A 20,018-nucleotide genomic window follows, 5' to 3' on the forward strand; every position below is an offset into this window, starting at 1 on the left:
ACCAGATCTCCCTAAATTTGAAATTCAGAAATTACTGGGCAACTCCCCATGGACTATGCCACCAGATCTCCCTAAATTTGAAATTCAGAAATTACCGGGCTAATTGATGTGCAAAAAAATTTTACTTTTATGTAATTATATATAGTATTATTTTTGTACACAATCATCTATCTGCCATTAGGTAAAGCCTCTATTAGGTTATTAGCTCTTCTATCAGCTAGCTCTGGCTGAATTCCAGTAAAAGAAAAGAAAAGCATCAGTACATTCATCTAAAAAATATAGACTATAGTGTGATTTATCTTCTTTCATTTTGACAAAGATGATGATTAATACAAAGCATCATAAATAATTTTGGAATCCTTCAATAAGGTTTTACTAATCTGGCTTCTAGAGCTTGAAGCCTCATAAACTGACCTTTGTTTGGAAATGAGGCTTTGAGCCTGAGGGGAGTCACAGACCTGAACAATGATCTCTGGTTCCCCTTCTTACCCTCAAGCTATTGCTTGATCTCTGTTCAAGCATTTAGCTCTTTTCTTTTGTATTCACTGTTTCTTTAACCAAATCGTAGTTTTAAAATGCAGATATTTCTTCTTAAAGCCACTTGCAAAACCATTTATCAGAGTTGATTTTGACACTTAATGACTGTAAGGCAAAGCAGAACTGACCCATAAAGTTTCCAGGCCACAGGTGGACTGAAAAAGCTGGTGAGTTCTAAGTATTGAGTGGTGGGGTTTTTTTGTTTCTTTTTTGTTTTTTTGGTTTTTTGGTTAACAGCTGAGCATTCAACCACTGTCAACTTGCTACGGGGTTTCACAAATCCATGGTAAAATTGCCCAAGAAGTGACTAATTTGCAACTGTTATTTTGCCTCTTTCAGAATAAGAGAGCTGAAGCTCACAACTTGTGACCACAGTAAAACTGTTTCCAACCACACAGAGAGAGAATGTTGCAGCAGTCAGTAGACCTGCTCTTCGAACCGCTTGCAGGAGGTAGCAGCACCCATCAGTATCCCTGCTTGTGTGCAGTTACTCATTAATTAGTCATATGCCTAATACTTGTTGAAGTCACTTTACTTTGGAATCAAGTTCTATTTGGTCTTCTCCCCTCTGGTTTGTTTATAAAATCTTTTTTTCAATCAGAAAAAAAAAAAAAGAAAGAAAATTGCACTGGAACATTGAGAAGTCAAAACAAAGGGAAGAAGGGAGCTCCAGTGGCCCACTGGCAAGAAGCTGTACTGCAATCCAGAAGGAGCATGGTTCGAATCCACCAGATGCTCTGCTGGAGAAGAAGCGGCAATCTCCTCCTGTACCAGTCAGATCTGATTTGACAGTACACACACAAAATAATAAAATTAAAATAAAATGTGCAGAGGCTTAGAATTGGAGAATAAAAAAGGAAAAACTTGAGAAGCATTTCTCAAGCCAAAAGAACTGAAAAACAAATTCAAGCCTCAAGTTGTAATACTTAGAGACCCTATAGGCAAAATCTTGAAAGATTCAAGAAGCACCAAAAGAAGATGAAGGAAATACATAGAATCATGGGGGGGGGGCAGAATTGCTGGCATGGAAATATTCCAGGAAGTACCATTTGATCAAAAGCAAATGGTAATGAAGGAAGAAGTTCAAGATGCACTGAAGGCATTGGCAGAAAATAAGGCCCCAGGAATCAATGGATACCAACTGACATGTTTCAACTACTGGATGCCACTCACCAATTTATGCCAGGAAATATGGAGGATAGCTCCCTGGAAGAGATCCATACTTGTTCCCATTTTCAAGAAAGGTGTTCCAGCAGAATGTGGAAATTATTGAATAATATAATTAATATCACATGCAAGCAAAATACTGCTGTAAAGCATTTTTTAAAATGACAAAAACAGTGCATAGACAAAGAACTGTCAGATATTCAAGTAGGATTTAGAAGACGTTATGACACCAGGGATATCATTGTTGATGTCTGATGAATTCTGAATATCTATTGTGCTTTCTGGACTATGCAAAGGCATTTTACTGTGTGGATCACAACAAACTGATCACACATTGAGAAAAATGGGAATCCCAGAACACTTAACTTGAGCTCATGAGAAACCTACATCCAGACCAAGAAGCTATTATGTGAACAGAGTAAGGGAACACTCTTGCTATTCTTAGGTGTCCTTGAGTACAAGTCATAAGGACCCTATGAGCAGCTGACCTGAATCCTGGCCTATCCTGTGCCATTCTCATCACCTCTGACACATTAGAGTCCACTGCTGAAGTCACCATGTCAATCAATCTCATTGGAGGTCTTCCTCTCTTTTGCTGACCTCAATCTTTTAAAGTATGGTATCCCTCTCCAAGGAATAGCCTCACCTAGCTACATGTCTAAAGTATGAAAGATGAAGCTTCCCCAACCTTGCCTCCAAGGAGCACTCTAGCTGCACTTTTCTCAAGACATATCTGTTTGTTCTTGTGGCAGTCCACGGGATATTCAGCACTCTTCTCCAACATCACAACCCAAGGCATCAATTCTTCTTCTGTCATCCTTATTCATTGTCCAACTGAGAAGCCTCAAGGGTACACCTTAGTCTTCAAACTGGTATCACTGCTTTTTAGCATTTTGGAGAAGTTACTGACAATGTACTTAGCCCAGTGCTATGTGTTTCCTAATTTTCTGACTGCTGGTACCAAGAGTTTTGATTGTTGATCCAAGCAAGATGAAATCATTGACAGCTTTAATCCTTTCTCCTTTTTCTGGTGAGGACCTTTGTCTTCTTGACTTTGAGATGTAATCCAAATCAAATCTAAGATCTCAACCTGCCATGCTGTCATGGGCCTCAGCTGTGGTCTGAAAAGGGTGTGTTGTGACATATTTGTACACCTGATTGTCTTTATGGTTTGGTTGCAGAGGTATGACACCTATCTGTCAGTTTGGTTATCTGGGAATGATCTTCACATTGCCAATTACTTTATATCTTGGATGTATGTAGTCTTGCATATTAATATTTGATCTTATTAGCATAGCACTTGTCTGTCAGTCTGCTGTACAGGTTTAGCTTGTGGGATGTTCTAAGGCTAGAATCTTTACCACCAGTGTCTCAGGTACCAGATGGGTCATCCATGGTGGAGAGGTTGCAATGAGCTCCTAGATGAAGACAGATTAAGAAGAAAGATTGGCCATCCACTTTCAAAATATTGGGCTTTGAAAACCTTATGAACAGAGAAACATGTGTAATTACTGTAGTAGACATAGAGCTGAGAGAAGAAGTTGCTCAAAAAACGAACAGAAATGAGTACAAATAGCCTTTAATAATTGGAACATGGAATGTACACAGTATGAATGTAGGGAAAATCAAAGTTCTCAAAAATTAAATGGAACACATGATGATTGACATTCCAGACATCAGTCAATGGAGATGGACAAACATGGACCACTTTAAATCAATCACATGATCTACTATTCCGAGAATGAAAAAACTGAGAAAAATGGTACTGCGTTCATAGTTAAAAAGGCGATTTCAAAATCCATCTTAAAGGACAATGCTGTGAATTATAAAGCCCTAGGGATTGATGGAATATCAGTTGACATGTTTCAGCAAACAGATGCTGCCCTGCTTGTCCTCACCAAGTTTTCCCAGGAAATCTGGAGGATGCTCTGTCTTCTCTGCACTAAGAGCAGCTTTCCTGCCACAGTCCGTCATCCCCTGAAAATGTATGCCTGTGCCAAGTTTGTCTCCATCCATTCCCTGGTCAGGAGTGCCTCTCAGCTGCTGAGCCATCCATTGTCTGCAGTGGTCCTGAGACAACCAAAGGCACTGAGAGATGAGAACTTCAGCTACTTAACAGCCCTGCATTCCTTAATTTCATTTATCCCTAGTCACAGCTTCCAAACCAGCACAGTCTCAAGGGATATTGACACAGCAGCCAAGTTTATTGGGACTGGGGCTGCCACAGTTGGAGTGCCTGGCTCTGAAGCTGGGACTGGGACTGTGTTTGGGAGTCTCATCATTGGTTATGCCAGGAATCCTTCTCTGAAGCCGCAACTCTTCTACGTCATTCTGGGCTTTGCCCTCTCAGAGGCCGTGGGGCTCTTTTTCCTGATGGTGGCCTTTTTGATCCTCTTTGCCATGTGAAGGAGCCATCTTCACCTCCCATAGTTCGTTGGTTTTCTCCCCCCGTGTCTTGTCTACACTATGTGTGCCTTTTCCTGTAACTCCTCAGGCAGCCTGGGGAAAGTGATTGGCTCAGGGTTTGACTGAGGAAAGATAAATAAATGCCATTAATAAGATAAAACAAACAAACATAAAGATCTGCAGGACAACTACTTGGCCAACTGACTGGAAGAGATCCATATTTATTCTCATTCCAAAAAAAGGTGACCCAACAGAGTGTGGAAATTATCGAACAATGTCACTAATATCACACACTAGAAAATCTTGCTGAAGACTATCCAAAAAAGACTTGAACAGTACATTCACAAAGAATTTCCAGAAATACAGGCTGGGTTTAGAAGAGGTCGTGGCACTAGGGACATGACTGCCAATGTCAGATGGATCTTGGCAGAAAGCAGAGAGTACCAAAAGAATGTCTATCTGTGTTTCATTGACTATGCAAAGGCATTTGACTATGTGGATCACAATAAATTGTGGCTAACCTTGAGGAAAATGGGAATCCCAGAACACTTGATCGTCCTTATACAAAACCTGTATTTGGACCAAGAAGCAGTCGTCAGAACAGAACAAGGAAACCTGTATGGTTCAAAAGCAGGAAAGGAGTGTGTCAGGGATGCATCCTGTCCCCATACCTTTTCAATCTGTATGCAGAACAAATCATTCAGGAAGATGGGCTTTATGAGGAGGAGTATGGCATTAAGATTAGAGGAAGACTCATTAACAATCTACAATATGCAGATGACACAACCTTGCTTGCTGAAACTGAGGAAGACCTGAAGCACTTGCTGGCAAAGGTCAAGGACTGTATGAATTGAAGCACATCAAGAAGGCAAAGATTCTCACCACTGGGCAAATTGGCAGCACCATATTAGATAGAGAAGAGATTGACGTTATTGGCAAATCAGGTTGCTCAGATCCACGGTCAACACTCTTTTAACACCAGCAGTCAGGAAATCAAAAGACTAATTGCACTGGGGAAAATATGCTGTCTGGACCTATCCAGAGTGCTGAAGAGCAACTATGTCAGTCCAGAGACAAAGGTGCACCTAATCAAGTCCATGGTCTTCTCAATTACTTGTTATGCTTGAGAGAGTTGGACAATGACTAAGGATGACAGAAGAAGAATAGATGCCTTCGAGCTGCGGTGCTGGAGAAGAGTCTTGAACATACCATGGACTGCCAAGAAAACAAACAGGCCTGTCTTGGAGAGGGTGAAACCAGGTTTCTCCTTGGAGGCTAGGATTTTGAAGCTCTGCCTCACTTACTTTGGGCACATGGCTAGGAGAGATCAGTCCTTGGAGAAGGACATCATGCTTGGAAGGGTGGACAGACAGCGCAGGAGAGACCCCAGATGAGATTGACTGATACAGTAACTGGGACAATGGGTATTGGTATGTTGGCATTAGTGAGACTGGCTCAGGACAGGGAAGGGTTCAGAGCTGCCGTACATAGGGTTGCTATACATCGCAGGCAACTAAATGGCACATAACATACTATGACAGGTTTGGAAGCAAGAATGGCATCCACTTCCTAAATAACATGCCTCCGGAAACTCTATGAACTTTGATAAATGTCAATAGTTGTAAAGGGGGTTCATAGGGTCACTATTGACTTGAAGGCAATCAACAACAACATCCATATGTAGACTAATAAGACCTGTTAATGTGACTTTTATTCAAGTACATGCACAAACAACTAGAGCCAGAAAGGAGGATATCACACACAAGCAAAATCCTGCTGAAGATCACCCAAAAATGACTGGAACGGTACATTGACAGAAAACTACCAGAAACACAAGCTGGATTTAGAAGAGACATTATCACTGTCAGATGGATCTTGGCAGAAAGCAAAGAGTACCAGAGGGATGTCCATCTGTGTTTTATTGACTATGCAAAGGCATTTGACTGTGTGGATCACAATTTGTGGCTAACCTTGAGAAAAATGGGAATCCAGAACACCTGATTTGGTTTTCATGTAAAACCTATACTTGGCAACAATGAATGAATGGAAACTCAAAATCTCTGTAAATGTTCATTAAAATTAATAAAATTTAATTAAAAAAAAAACAAATCTACACTTGGACCAGCAAGCTGGCCTCAAAACCGAGAGCAAGGAAACATTGCCTGGTTCAAAATCAGAAAAGGAGTGCATCAGGGATGCATCCTGTCTCCATAATTCTTCAATCTATATGTGGAACAGATCATCCAGGAGGCTGGACTTTATGAGGAGGAATGTGGCATCAGGATTGGAGAAGGCTCATCAACAACCTACATTATGCAGATGATACAACTTTGCTAACTGAAACTGAGGAGGACATAAAGCACTTGCTGCAAAAGGCAAGGACTGTAGTCTTCAATAAGGATTGAAGCTCAACATCAAGAAGACAAAGATTCTCACCACTGGGCCAACTGGCAGCACTATGATAAGTGGAAAAGAGACTGAGTTTGCGAACCATTTCAGCTTGCTCAGCTCCACAATCAGTACTCTTGGTACTAGCAGTCAGGAAATCAAAATACGAAAATCTGCAATTAGGGACATCTCCAGAGTACTGAAGAACAACAACGTCAGTCTAGAGACTAAAATGTGCCTGATTCAGGCCTTGCTCTTTGCAGTTGCTTGCTATGCAGCAGAGAGGTGGACAATGACTAGAATGACAGAAGAATCAATGCCTTTGTGTTCTGGTGCTAGAGAAGAGTATTGAACATACCATGGACTTCCAAGAGAACAAACAGGTCTGTCTTGGAAAGGATAAAGCCAAGTTTCTTTTTGGAGGCTAGGATTTTGAAGCTCAATCTCACATACTTGGGGTATGTGGCCAGGAGAAACCAGTCCTTGGAGAAGGACATCATGCACAGATGAGTAGAGGGACATCGAGGGAGAGGAAGCCCCTGATAAGATGGATAACTGTAACTGGGATAATGGGAGTAGGTGTGTCAAAATTGGAGACTGGCTCAGGATAGGACAGGCTTCAGAGTTGTTGTACAGAAGGTGACTTGATGGCACATAACAACTACCACCAAGAACAACTATTTCAGTTCAAAATTGACCAAACACACACTCAAGATACATTAATAGTTATTGGTGACTAGAACACAAAAGTTGGAAACAATGAAGAAGAAATGGTAGTCAGGAAGTATGGACTTGGTAAATAAAAATGAGGATGGAGATTGAATGACTGAGCTTTGTGTGCTCAATGATTTATTCATATCAAATATCTTTTTTAAAAAAACACAAAAAATGTGGGTTTACACATGGACCTCACCTGATGGGTTGCATAGGAGTCAGATTGTCTATACTTATGGAAAGAATCACTGGAGAAGTGTGATATCCACGATTAAACCAGATCAGGTACCAATGGTGGAAGAGACCAGAATCATTTGAGTGCAAGTTCATACTGAAGAATATGAAAACTAGTCCATAGGAACCAAAATATGATCTTGAATCTATCCAAGTTTATTTTTTTCCTTTTAGTTAAAAGATTTAAAATACACTTATTTGGGGCACACAATTCAGCCTATAACCTAAGGTGATTTCAAAGACTACCTACTGCATTAAATATCCTTGATGAATTAGAAATATTCCAGTTGAATTTAAGAAATTATCTCCTGAACATGTTTGGGACATTGAACACCAATAACTGAAAATCAAAGGAACTTCAGGAGAACATCAAAGATAACACCCGTGAAGAGAGCAAAAGTTCATTACAAAGAAGGAAAAGAAAAACAAATATGGATGTCAAAAGAGACATCAAAAATTGTATTAAAGAGTTGAGAAGCCAAAACAAAAGGAAGAAATGCCAAAATAAAACACTGGACAGATCTCAAAAGGTAGTTCAAGAAGATAAAGTATAATATTATAACACAATGCACCAAGGAAACACTACATGGTTTTAAATTAAGAAATTTATGTTAGGATTGTATCTTCTCTCCATACCTATTCAGTCTGTACACTGAACAATTATTTGAGAAGCTGGACTCTATGAAGAAGAATGTGGCATCAGGATGGAGGAAGAACTTCAGTATGCAGATGACATAATCCTGTTTGCTGACAGTGAGAACTTGAATCACTTGCTGCAGAAAATCAAACACTGTAGCTTTCAATATGGATTATAGCTCAACATCAAGTAAACAAAAATTCTCACCATTGGACCAACAGGCAACATCACAATTGACGGAGAAAAGATTGACAACAACTTCATCTTACTTGGACTCATAACCAATACACCTAGTATCAGCTATCAAGAGATCAGGATACATATTGCACTGGAAAAGTCTGCAGTCAAGGGCCTCTCCAAATTATTGCAGAGCAATGATGTGAGTTTGAGGACTAAGGTGTTCTTGATTCAGACCATGATCTTTCATTTACTTCATATGCCGCCAAGATCAGGACCGTGAAAAACATAATTGATATCTTTGAAATGTGGTGTTGGAGAAGAGTGAGGAACATCCCAAGGCCTATAAAAAGAAGAGATATGTATTGGAGAAGGTGCAGCTAGAGTGCTCCTTGAAGGCAAAAATGATGAAGCTTTGTCTCACATACTCGGGCATGTTGCTATGAGAGGGCTTTCCTTAAAGAGAGATCATGTGTGGAAAGGTGAAGGGATAGCAAAAGAGAAAACCTTCAACCAGGAGGATTGACACAGTGATTGCAGCAATGAGCTCATGTGTGTCAGATTGTGAGGTTAAAGGGTAAAGACTGTGAGGACTGTCAGATTTGTGAGGACAAAGGATAGGATGGGGTTCAGGTCTGTTGTTCATAGGGTTGCTGAGTAGTACTTGGATCGATGGCACCTAACAACCACCACCAGTGTTACAGGTCTCTATCCTTATCTCTTGGGCCCAAGAAGTTCTCAGTGCAGGGTTCCCTGAATCTAAAGAACGTCCTCTATTCTCATCTCTTCTTGGTGGTCATAAAGTCCCCCTTTAGTCTGGGATTTCTTGTTCACAGGGTTTTCTAAGGCCTGTTATTTCAGAAGTGGCTGGCCAATCCTTCTTCCTAATCTGTATTAATCTGAGAGCTCCACGTTAGTACACCATCTAACATTCAAGCATTACACTAAGAGTAGGTGACAAACAAGCAAACCTGTACCTATTTAAGCTTTTAAGAGCAACAATATGTAAATCACACTCTCCCATACAACTGACAGATAAAGGATTATGCCCCTAAGAACACACTCTGTTGCTGTTGTTATTGTGTACCACTGAGTGGGAACTGACCCATAGCTGACTCTCCAGTGGGTTTTCAGAGGCAATAAATCACATGAGAGGAGAGTATCCATCTCTCACATAGCAGCTGGTGGATTTGAAACACTTACCTTTGTGTTGGCAGTACAATTCTTTACAACTAAGCTACCAAACATACAGATATCATGGTGCAGGCTGCAGACCATGGTGCATGATCCTTCAGCAAAGTGGTAGTACAAGGTCTGGACCACTTGTGGTTTGGGCTCACAGGCAGCCTTCATTCTCCCTAAGCAAGGTGGCAGCAGAGTAAAGCAAAAGCTGGGGAAAGGACCCAGGTAAGCTTGCTGCAAAAGAACAAAGACTATAACTTTCAATATGGATTACAACTTAATATGAAGGAAAAAAAATCCTCAGCTGTGGGCCAATATACAACATCATGACAGATGAAGAAAAGATTGAAATTGTCAATAATTTCATCTTGTTAGGGTCTACAATCAACATCCTTGGCACCAGTGTTCAAGAAATCAGAAAGACATATTGCATTGGGAAAGTCTACTGTAAATGACCTCTCTGAAGAAGTACTGGGAAGCAATGATGTCATTTAATGATTACTAAAACACCTGATTCAAGCCATGGTCGTTTCAATCACTTGCTATATGTCTGGGAGTTGGAAACTGAAAAAGATGACAGAGAAGAATCACTGCCTTTGAGTTGTGGTGTTGGAGAAGAGTACAAATCAGAATGTGCTGGAGAAGGTGCAGCCAGTGCTCCTTAGAGGGAAGGATAGTGAAGTTTTGTCTCACAAACTCTGGATATGTTGTTAGGAGGGGCTATTCCTTGGAAAGGGATAACATGCTTGGAAAGCTGCTGATGCAAGAGAGGAAAATTGTCAGCGAGATGTACTGACACAGTACCCACAGCAAGGGGGCCAGTATGTCACAGACGATAAAGGCCGGCAAGATAAGCCAGGCTTCAGAGCTGCTGTTCACAACACTGCTGTGAGTCGTACTCGACTCAACAGCACAAAACAAAAACTTTGGAAAGGACGTTTTTAGAGGATTGATTAAACTCACCAATCTCTTCATTAGGGTTCTTTATACCTTTATTTTGCATACCCCCACCCCACCCATGCATCTTATTTACATTCTTCACAAGCGGTACAGTTCCTTTAATGGGCTATAAGCACTTTTCTTGTATAGTCTCACACACACCACTCTGTAAGATCATGTTGAGAAGAGCCCAAGGTCACTGTCTGGATTTTCCAGGCATATTTGGTACATAACTTCCAATTCATTTACCAGTTTATACAGTCATTAACAATTATTACTTCCACAGGGAAAAATAATATTCAGGGTGAGGTCACTCAGATCTGCTACATCTGATTGGTCAGGTTTTTCAAACCTTATCTCAATCTTCATCGTTTGGACAGCTGAAAAGTTTAACTAAGAAAAGATTATCTCTCTTTGCTCTGAGTTTTAGGAGATAGTAACATAATACAACTTTTTTTTTTTTTTAGATTCTCACTTACTTTTATTTTTTTTTTTATAGTACTATATGGATGGGCTCCTTTATTAGTACACCAAATAACAAAATCTACCATGATTCAAAGTAGTAATAGATATGAAGAACAGTACAAAATACCTGTAACAACTGGAATGTCACACAAAATAATAACTAATTTGTATTGGTAAGTTGCAGGTACTGCTTTTATTACTGTTACTTATTCTCAGTATTCACAATAAAAAGAGAAACAAAATTTCAGTTGTATTACTGAAAATAGAGATGCAATATTTTCTCTATCAAATTCATGGTAACCCCTGACTTCTATCCTGGTTAAGAACTTGTTTTGGGAGTAAATTCTGGATGTAAATAGGACATCTTAAAAATGTCTGCCCAGGGGAGCTCTGGTGGCCTAGTGGCAAGGACCTGCAACTACAATCCCAGAGGCACACGGTTCGAATCCACCAGATGCTCTGCCGGGGAAGGAGGGACAATTTCCTCCTGTACCAGTCAGATCTGATTTGACTGTACACTCACACACACACACACACAAAAATGTCTGCCTAAAAACGAAAGACCTCATTCTGGAATTCCCCTGCAGTGCAGACAGACATTCTGCAATGTTTCTTTGTTGTTTATGTAGTTGATGCAGAGTCTCATTTGGGACTTGTATGTTCAGGCCCTGTTGATGACAATGATGATATGTGAAGTACATCCATACAAGTTCAGGTTCTCCTGATAGTGAACAGAATCTGAGCTGAATCAGCTTAAAATGTTAAGGTGAACAATTCATATGACTGTCTTCCCCTTCAAAGGAATGCAGGGTATGTTGTGGTGGGATAGCCAGGGGTTGGGACAGCACATCCACAGTGCTGATAGGAGTCTCTTGGGAGCGAATCTCCTTGGCCAGCTTCCCCTTCTTCTTCAGTGTGCAGGCCTCTTTGTATGGCGGAGAGATGGGAGGCTGTGTGGGTGAAGTATATTTGTATTCTGAGCCATCCTCTAGATCCAGTGGATAGCTGCGGTCAGAATCATAGGCACTCAGGTCCCCACAGGTCACAAATGGCACAATGACGCGGGCCGGACCATCGAGTTGATTGAAATCTGAGTCATAAGTGTGGTCCAGTAGGGGTTTGGTCAGGTCTGCTGTGAAGCCCTCAGGAGGGTCATAACCCTGACAGACAGCAAAGGCTTCAATACTAGAGTTACGGCTACTCCTGGGCTTGGCACATACCACACTGGAGAAGAAGACCCGTAGCTGGCTGTACAGTAATGTCACATCACGGCCCCGGAATATCTTGGCCACAAAGCAGCCCCCTGGTTTCAAAACATGTGTAGCAATGTTCAGAGCAGCTAGGAGGAGCTGGGCCTGCATGTACTCATCAACATCATGGAGGCCAGTGACATCAGGAGCCCCATCACACACCACCAGGTCCGCAGGGCAGCCCTCAAAGTGCTGAATGATTTCCCTGGCAGTGGACAGCTGGGTGATGTCCCCCTGGATCTGTAATACACCAGGCAGCGGAGCCATAGCCTGCAGGTCCACAGCCACTACATGCCCACCCCCAATCTTTTGGCTCAGAACCTGGCTCCAGCTGCCTGGGGCTGCACATAGGTCAACGGCCCGCATCACACCTTGGAAGAGCTGGAATTCTTCATCGAGCTGTAACAGCTTGAATGCACTGCGTGCGCGCCAGCCATTCTCCTTGGCCAGGCGGTAGTAGACATCGCGCTTGTCCTTTGATGACCGTCCCATATCTCTCTTTTCAGGGACCTGTGAACAGGAAACAGCTTCCAGAGCAAGAAAAGAGTCTGTTACTGGCCCTAGCCTCTGTGAGAGTGCAAAAGGCAGAGAAATAGTAAAGTTTCAGTTTGTGCCTCAGCTGACTTGAATCCCCATTATGAAAGCTTAAAAGCTAATGCAGCACTATGTGGTTGGCAGTATGGTTTACTGAGGATCCAGTGCTGCCTGGACCGGACCTGAACGTACCTCTTTTTAATTATTTTTGAAAAAATATTCTTTTGTATTGGTTTGTTTACAAAGTTCGTATACATTGTGTTTCACACTATTCTTCATTCACATTGTGTGTGCTTCATACAATCATTCCCATGCATTGTTTTAGAAAATTAATCACCACTGGTCTATTCTCACCATTACCCTGTCTTTTCAGGTTCCCACTGGATCTTTCCCATTTCCTTTACCTTCTCCCTTCACTCAGCAAATTGTGCAACTCTGATTCCGCCCCTACTTATCCTTAACCCTCTGCTCCCACCCACTTCCCCCTGAGATCCCCATACATATTTTACTAGTTATCCTTCTATTTTTACAATCATGATCTTATGCAGTATTAAAATGAAGTGAAAGGCATAGCACTCCTAGAACTCAAAACCTACTACACAACGGTAGTAACCAAAACAACACAGTACTAGTACAATGACAGGCACACAGACCAACGGAATAGAGAACCCAGAAATAGAAACAGCTATCAATGGACAACTGATATTCAACAAGGAAATAAAACCTATCAAATGAGGAAAGGACAACCTCTTCAACAAATGGTGCTGACAAAACTGGACTGCTTACCTGCAGAAAGCTGAAACAGGATCCACATCTCACACCATAAACAAAACTCAACTCAAGGTGGATCAGAGACCTGATCTAAGCCCAAAACCATAAAGTTCATAGATGACAAAGTAGGATCAAGCTTAGAAGGCCTAGGCTTTGGTATAATATAAAGACTGCTAAATTCAGCCAGAAATGCACAATCTGAAAAGGATAAATTTGATGAATGGGATCTTCTAAAGATTATATCCCTGTGTGCATCAAAAACTTTTTCCAACAGGGTGAAAAGAAAGCCTACTGACTGGGAACAAACATTTGGCAATACCATCTCAGACAAGGATCTCATAACAAAAGAATACTGAATACTCCTGAGCCTCTATAAGAAAAAGACTGAGAACACAATTAAAAAATGGGCAAAAGACATAGTAAATCTTTTAAGGGACTTTAGGTTTGATCATTCTATTTCAATTCGGCAGTGCCTCTCAGTCCATTTTTTTCATAGTTACAGCCTCCACAATTTTTATAATCATAACTAACCCTGATAATATCACTTATAAATGGATTATATCATCATCAGCCTCTTCTCCCACCTTCTCTTGCCTAGGAGTTCGGAGGAGTAGTCCCTAGGAAGAAAGATGGGCATTCTTCTCTCACTAAGATTTACAGCCTTGGGAACTCACGCGGTGACTATGAATTGGAATCAACTCAATGGCAGTGGATTGAGTTTTCTTTTCCCTAGAGCCATGGTAAAGAGGGAAATCTTTTCAGCGAGATTCTTAAGTATAAGCACGCTCACAATACCATGTAAGCCAGCATGTCTTTACTCCCTCATTGTCTGTCCCTATCAACTTTCTGGAGGGTCAGAGAAAGACCTTCAACAAGATAGGCTGACACAGCATCTGTAACAATGGCCTAGGGTATATCAGCAACAGCGAGGATGGCACAGAATAGGGCAAGGTTTAGATCTGTTGTTCATAGGGTTGCTGTGAGTCCTAGTTGACACAATGGGACCTAACAAGTCAATGAAGACAAACATACGCTTTGATTTGAAGAATCCTCTATTCTGACTGGAACTTCAAGCACCCATTCAAGAAACAAAAAGGGAGTTCTGGTGGCCTAAAGGGTAAGAAGTCGCACTGGCAATTCACAGTTTTAATCCCTCAGCTGTTCCTCTGTACAATTTACAGCCTCTGAAAACCCGCTGGATGGTCAGTTAGGAGTCACTTATAATTCAATGGCACATAACAGACTCAAACACATTTGACACGTGCTAGAGACGTGGGTCCCTCTTCTCTGCCGGAATCCGTTGTCCGCGGGGAAGCACTAGGTAGATCTGCGCGAGGATGCTAATGGGGTGACCACAATAGGATTAAGTAGCAAGTGCAGCTGTTGGCCAACAAGGAAAAGTTTACTAAAGCCCAGGGTACCCCGTCAGGGTTCTAAGAGGCTTCCAAGCCCGATTCGTTAGCGAAGGTAGAGTATTGCAGTGCTGGCAGAAAGACGATTAAAGACAAGAAAAAGAGGAACACAGAGTACACCACCTTCACACGCCCCCACCTCCCAGGCCCCCACCACCATCACCTTGAGATAAAGGGGAACGCCACTCCACTTTCTCCGCTTCTCTTACAAGCGTGAAGCCTGGCGAAAACTTCCTGGTCTTGCCGCAAGTCTCCTGAGACCGGCCCTTTGGTGAGATTCCATTGGTTCCTGCTCGGTGGATCTATACTTAACAAACGCTGGTTGGTCGAGCCAGCCAGTGTCATTTTTCCATTTCCGGCCTCTTTCTCAGGCCTCCTGCGCTCCCTTACATTGACTAGGTAATGTTAGATCCTTGTTTTTAACATTCCCAACTTCCAGCCTCTAATTATTTCTGACTGACCCTAACAATATTCTACAGAGATCCTTATATTAAGACATAAACAGGACAAACAAAAACCAAATCAGTTATGGAGACCCAAAGGATCCTTGTTTCATAGTAAAGAATTATTTAGGTGTGTGGATAAGTAAATTTATTTTAACTTGCAGCAAATAAAAAAGCGACAGAGTCTACTGCCTTTGAAAAATGCCACCTCACCAGGGGAACGTTTTGAGGGAATATTTGTAGGTTAGGTTAAGGACTGAGCTCATGTTTATTTCGTATTTTCAGGAGGGAAAGGAAAGGAGCTCTTAAGAAAATCAGGCTTGGGGAGCTCTGGTGGCCTAGTGGCAAGGAGCTGCAACTACAATCCCAGAGGTGAACAGTTTGAATCCACCAGATGCTCTGCCGGTACACTCACACAAAATAATAATAATAAAAAAAAGAAAATCAGGCTCATGCAACTGGTCTTTAAGATGGGGCCTGTCTATTTTAAGTACTCGTCACAGCTCATCATTGTGGGGATTTCACTGTAGATTTTTTCATGGTTGTATTCTCTGCAAGCTTAGAGAGTCTCTCTCTGCACACACATGGCACCTGAAAGCTATTGCAGGTCACTTAAAACAGGAAGTCAACAGACACGGCCCTGGACGTGACTGGAAGAGACCATATTAGTTCCCATTCCAAAAAAAAAAAGTGATCCGACAGAGTGTGGAAGTTATCAAACAATTATCACTGACACCACACACAAGCAAAGTCTTGCTGAAGATTAAAGAAAAAAACAACTGGAACAGTACATCAACAGAGAACTATCAGAGATACAGGTCAGCCTTAGAAGAGGCTGGGGCATCAGGGCCATTATCACCAATGTCAGATAGATCTTGTTAGAAAGCAAAGAGTACCAGAGGAATGTTTATCTGTATTTCATTGACTATGAAAAGGTATTTATTTGACTATGTGGATCACAACAAATTATAGCTAACCTTGAGAAAAAATGGGATTGATTGTGCTTATGCAAAACCTATACTCAGGAAGCAGTCCTCAGAATAGAGCAAGGAAAGACTACATGATTCAAAATCAGGAAAGGAGTGCTCAGGGATATGTCCTATCTCCATAGCTTTTCAATCTATATGTGGAACAGATCACTGATGAGGCTGGACTTCATGAGGAGGAATGTGGCATCTGGATTGGAGGAAGACTCATCATAACCTATGTTATATAGATGACACAACCTTGTCGCTGAAACTGAGAAGAACCCAAAATGTTTGCTGCAGAAAATCAAGGATTAAAGCTCAACATCAAGAAGACAAAGATTCTTACCACTAGGCCAATTGGCAGCACCATGATAGAGAAGAGATTGAGGTTATTAATAATTTCAGTTTGCTCAGATCCACAATCCTTGGCACCAGCAGTCAGGAAATTAAAAGACTAATTGCTCTGGGGAAAACAGCTGTAAGAGACTTCTCCAAAGTGCTAAAGATCAACAATATCAAGCTGGAGACATAAGGTGCGCCTGATTCAGGCTATGGCCTTTGCAATTACTTGCTATGCATTCGAGAGCTGGACAATGGCAGAAGAACTGATGATACCTTTAAGTTGTGGTGCTGGAGAAGGGTGTTGAACGTATCATGGACTGCCAAGAAAACAAATAGGTTTATTCTGGAGAGAGTGAAACCAGGCTGCCTGTTGGAAGCAAGGATTTTAAAGCTCTGTCTCACCTACTTTGGGCATGTGGCCAGGAGGAACCAGTCCCTGGAGAGGAACATCATGTTTGGAAGGATGAAGAGACAGCACAGGAGAGGAAGACCCCAGATGAGATGGATTGACTCAGTACCTGAGGAAAAGGGGGTAGGTTTGTCAGAAACAATGAGACCGGCTCAGGACAGGGCAAGGTTCACAGTTGTTGTGCATGGGGTTGCTATGAATCACAGGAGACTCAATGGCACATAACAAAAACAAATGTTGTTAAGGAGGAACATTGTGGGCTGCTTGGATTGGCTGAATGCTACAGCTACTTACCATAGGGTGTGTGCAGGCCTTGTGATAAACAACTTAATGCTGGCTTCCTTGATCTGAACTGCCTTTAGGGGAGGAATATTTTGTTACAATAGAAAAGAAAGAGATTCAGCATATTTTATAAAGAAGAAAAGAAAATGGAAAACTTAGAAGTAAATGTTAGGTGCCACTGAGTTGACCATAACTCATAGTGACCCTATGAACAATAGATCTGAACCTTGTTCTGTCCTGCACTACCATCACAATCTCTTATCCTGCAGCCAATTGTTATAGCCAATGTGTCTATTAAAAAAAAAATCAGTTAAAGTTTCTCCTTTCTAGTTACTACTTGACTACTATTTTTTTTTAAGTCATCTTTGAAGGTCTTTACTTCAAACACAATATATTTTTTGTAGCTAGGTAAACCAAAAGTTGTAAACACCAGAAAGGTGGGGGGGGTTTTGGGGGGGGTGGGGTTTTTTTATCAATACATAATGATCTGTGAGTAAAAATAGAACATTTTTTTTTTCCAAGCAGAAGGTACCAGGTAGGGTTGGGATGTTTATTGTTGTTGTTAGGTGCCCTAAGTTGAGTCGCATGTGACTCACAGTGAAGACTCTATGAGCAACAGGTCTGAACCTTGCTTGAAAACAAACCTTGGGGTGTTTATTATGTTAATGATGCTGTCCCTGGTGTTAAGAGTCCTATATTTCAAAAGGTTGTTGTTACATGACATCAAGTTGACTCCTAATGACCTTGCCTGGAACAATGGAAACTTTGTCTCACCAGCACCATCTTCACAATCTCTGACATGTTCAAGCCCATAGTTGTAGTCACTGTATCAATCCATGCAGAGAGTCTTCTGCTCTTTCACTGGTCTTCTGTTTCTCAGGCTAATCCTTTACAAATTCTAACATCTAGTGTGGATGTTGAAGAAAATTCCCAAGATAGCTGCATGGGCAGTTTGAAAGCTCTGAGACAAGCCTTGTTACTGGCATACTAGTTGCTAAATGCAATAATGGTTACCCATGGTGGAAAGTGTTTGGTGGAGCTTACAGATTAAAACAGGGTTGGATGCAGGAGTGGCATCTACTTGCAAAATAGCTTGCCTCTGGAAACTCTATGAACTTAGAGAAACTATGAAAGTTTTACAAGTGCTCAGGTCTTTGTTCATAGGGTTGCTATGAGTCCTCTACAAGTCTATGGCACTTAAGAACAACAACAAATAAGAACAGTGAAAGAGGACTCCAGGCTTTTCTTATGCAAGCAAGGAAACGCATCAGGTTGTTGCTGTTGTTAAGTGCTGTCGAGTTGTCCAAGACTCATAGCGACCCTATGTACAACAGCCCTATACCCTTCTCTATCCTGTGCCAATCTCACTGTCTCTGGCACACCTACCCCATTACCCTAGCCACTGAATCAATCCACCTCATAGAGAGAGGGTGTTTCTCTCCTGCACTGTCTCTCCACTCTCCCAAGCATGACGTCCTTCTCCAAGGACTGGTCCCTCCTTGCAACATGTCCAAAGTATATTAGACGAAGCTTCAAAATTCTTGCCTCCAAAGAGCAGCCTGATTTAACCCTCTCCAGGATGAACCTGTTCGTTTTCTTAGCAGTCCATGGTATATTCAATATTCTTCTCCAACACCACAGCTCAAAGGCATCAATTCTTCTTCTAGCCTCCCTACTCATTGACCAGCTCTCTGATGCATAGCAAGTGATTGCAAAGACCATGGCCTGTATCAGGTGCACCTTAGTATCGAGAGAGACACCATTGTTCTTCAGTGCTTTGGAGAGGTCCCTAATAGCAGACTTTCCCCATCGCAATATGTCTTTTAATTTCCTGGCTGCGGGTGCTAAGAGTGTTGATTGTGGAGCTAAGCAAACTAAAGCTGTGAACAATCTCAATCTTCACGATCCATCCTGATGCTGCCAATTGGCCCAGTGGTGAGAATCTTTATCTTCTTGATATTGAGCCTCAATCTATATTGAAGGCTGCAGTACTTGACCTTCTGCAGCAAGTGCTTCAGGCCCTCCTCAGTTTCAGCAAGCAGGGTTGTGTCATCTGCATAATGCAGATTGTTAATAGATCTTCCACCAATCCTGACGCCACACTTCTCCTCATAGAGCCCAGCCTCCCAGATAATCTGTTTTGCATATAGGTTGAAAAGTTATGGAGATAGGACACATCCCTGGCATACACCCTTCCCAATTTTGAACCATGCAGTGTTTCCTTGCTCTGTTCTGACAACTCCTTCCTGGTCCAAACGTAGGTTTCGCATTAGTATGATCAAGTGTTCTGGGATTCCCATTCTTCTTAGAGTCAGCCACAGTTTGTTGTGATCCACACAGTCAAACACCTTTGCATAATCAATAAAACAGAGATAGACAGTCCTCTGGTACTTCCTGGTGTCAGCCAAGATCCATCTAACATTAGCTACAATATTCCTAGTATACCACAACCACTTCTAAACCCAGCCCGCACTTCTGGCAGTTCTCTGTTGATGTGCTGTTCCAGTCGTTTTTAGATAATCTTCAGCAGAATCTTGCTTGCTTGTTATATCAATGATAATTTCCACACTCTGTTGGATCACCTTTCTTTGGAATGGGAACAAATATAGATCTCTTCCAGTCAGTTGGTCAAGTGGTTGTTCTCCAGATTTCTTGTCACAGCTTGGTGAGCACATCTAGGGCAGCATCTGTTAGTTGAAATATGTCATTTGATATACCATCAATTCCTGGGGCCTTATTTTTTGCCAGTTCCTTCAAAGCA

At 41.7% G+C, this 20,018-nt stretch overlaps 1 protein-coding gene across 1 annotated transcript; it reads right to left on the reverse strand.

The window, feature by feature from the left end:
- Positions 1-11,607: 11,607 nt before the first annotated feature.
- Positions 11,608-12,588, reverse strand: LOC102858528 (putative tRNA (cytidine(32)/guanosine(34)-2'-O)-methyltransferase-like). The gene has a single exon (XM_006894466.1). It carries the CDS (start codon positions 12,586-12,588, stop codon positions 11,608-11,610), a length of 981 nt encoding a protein of 326 aa, XP_006894528.1.
- Between the last annotated feature and the right edge of the window lie 7,430 nt (positions 12,589-20,018).

This window comes from Elephantulus edwardii, unplaced genomic scaffold (genome assembly GCF_000299155.1).
Source record: "Elephantulus edwardii isolate Elephantulus edwardi_28Jun2011 unplaced genomic scaffold, EleEdw1.0 scaffold00144, whole genome shotgun sequence".
NCBI lineage: Eukaryota > Metazoa > Chordata > Mammalia > Macroscelidea > Macroscelididae > Elephantulus > Elephantulus edwardii.

What these genes read in the sequence shown, in the direction of transcription:
- LOC102858528 (XM_006894466.1), bottom strand. Translation starts at nt 12,588, where the DNA reads ATGGGACGGTCATCAAAGGACAAGCGCGATGTCTACTACCGCCTGGCC.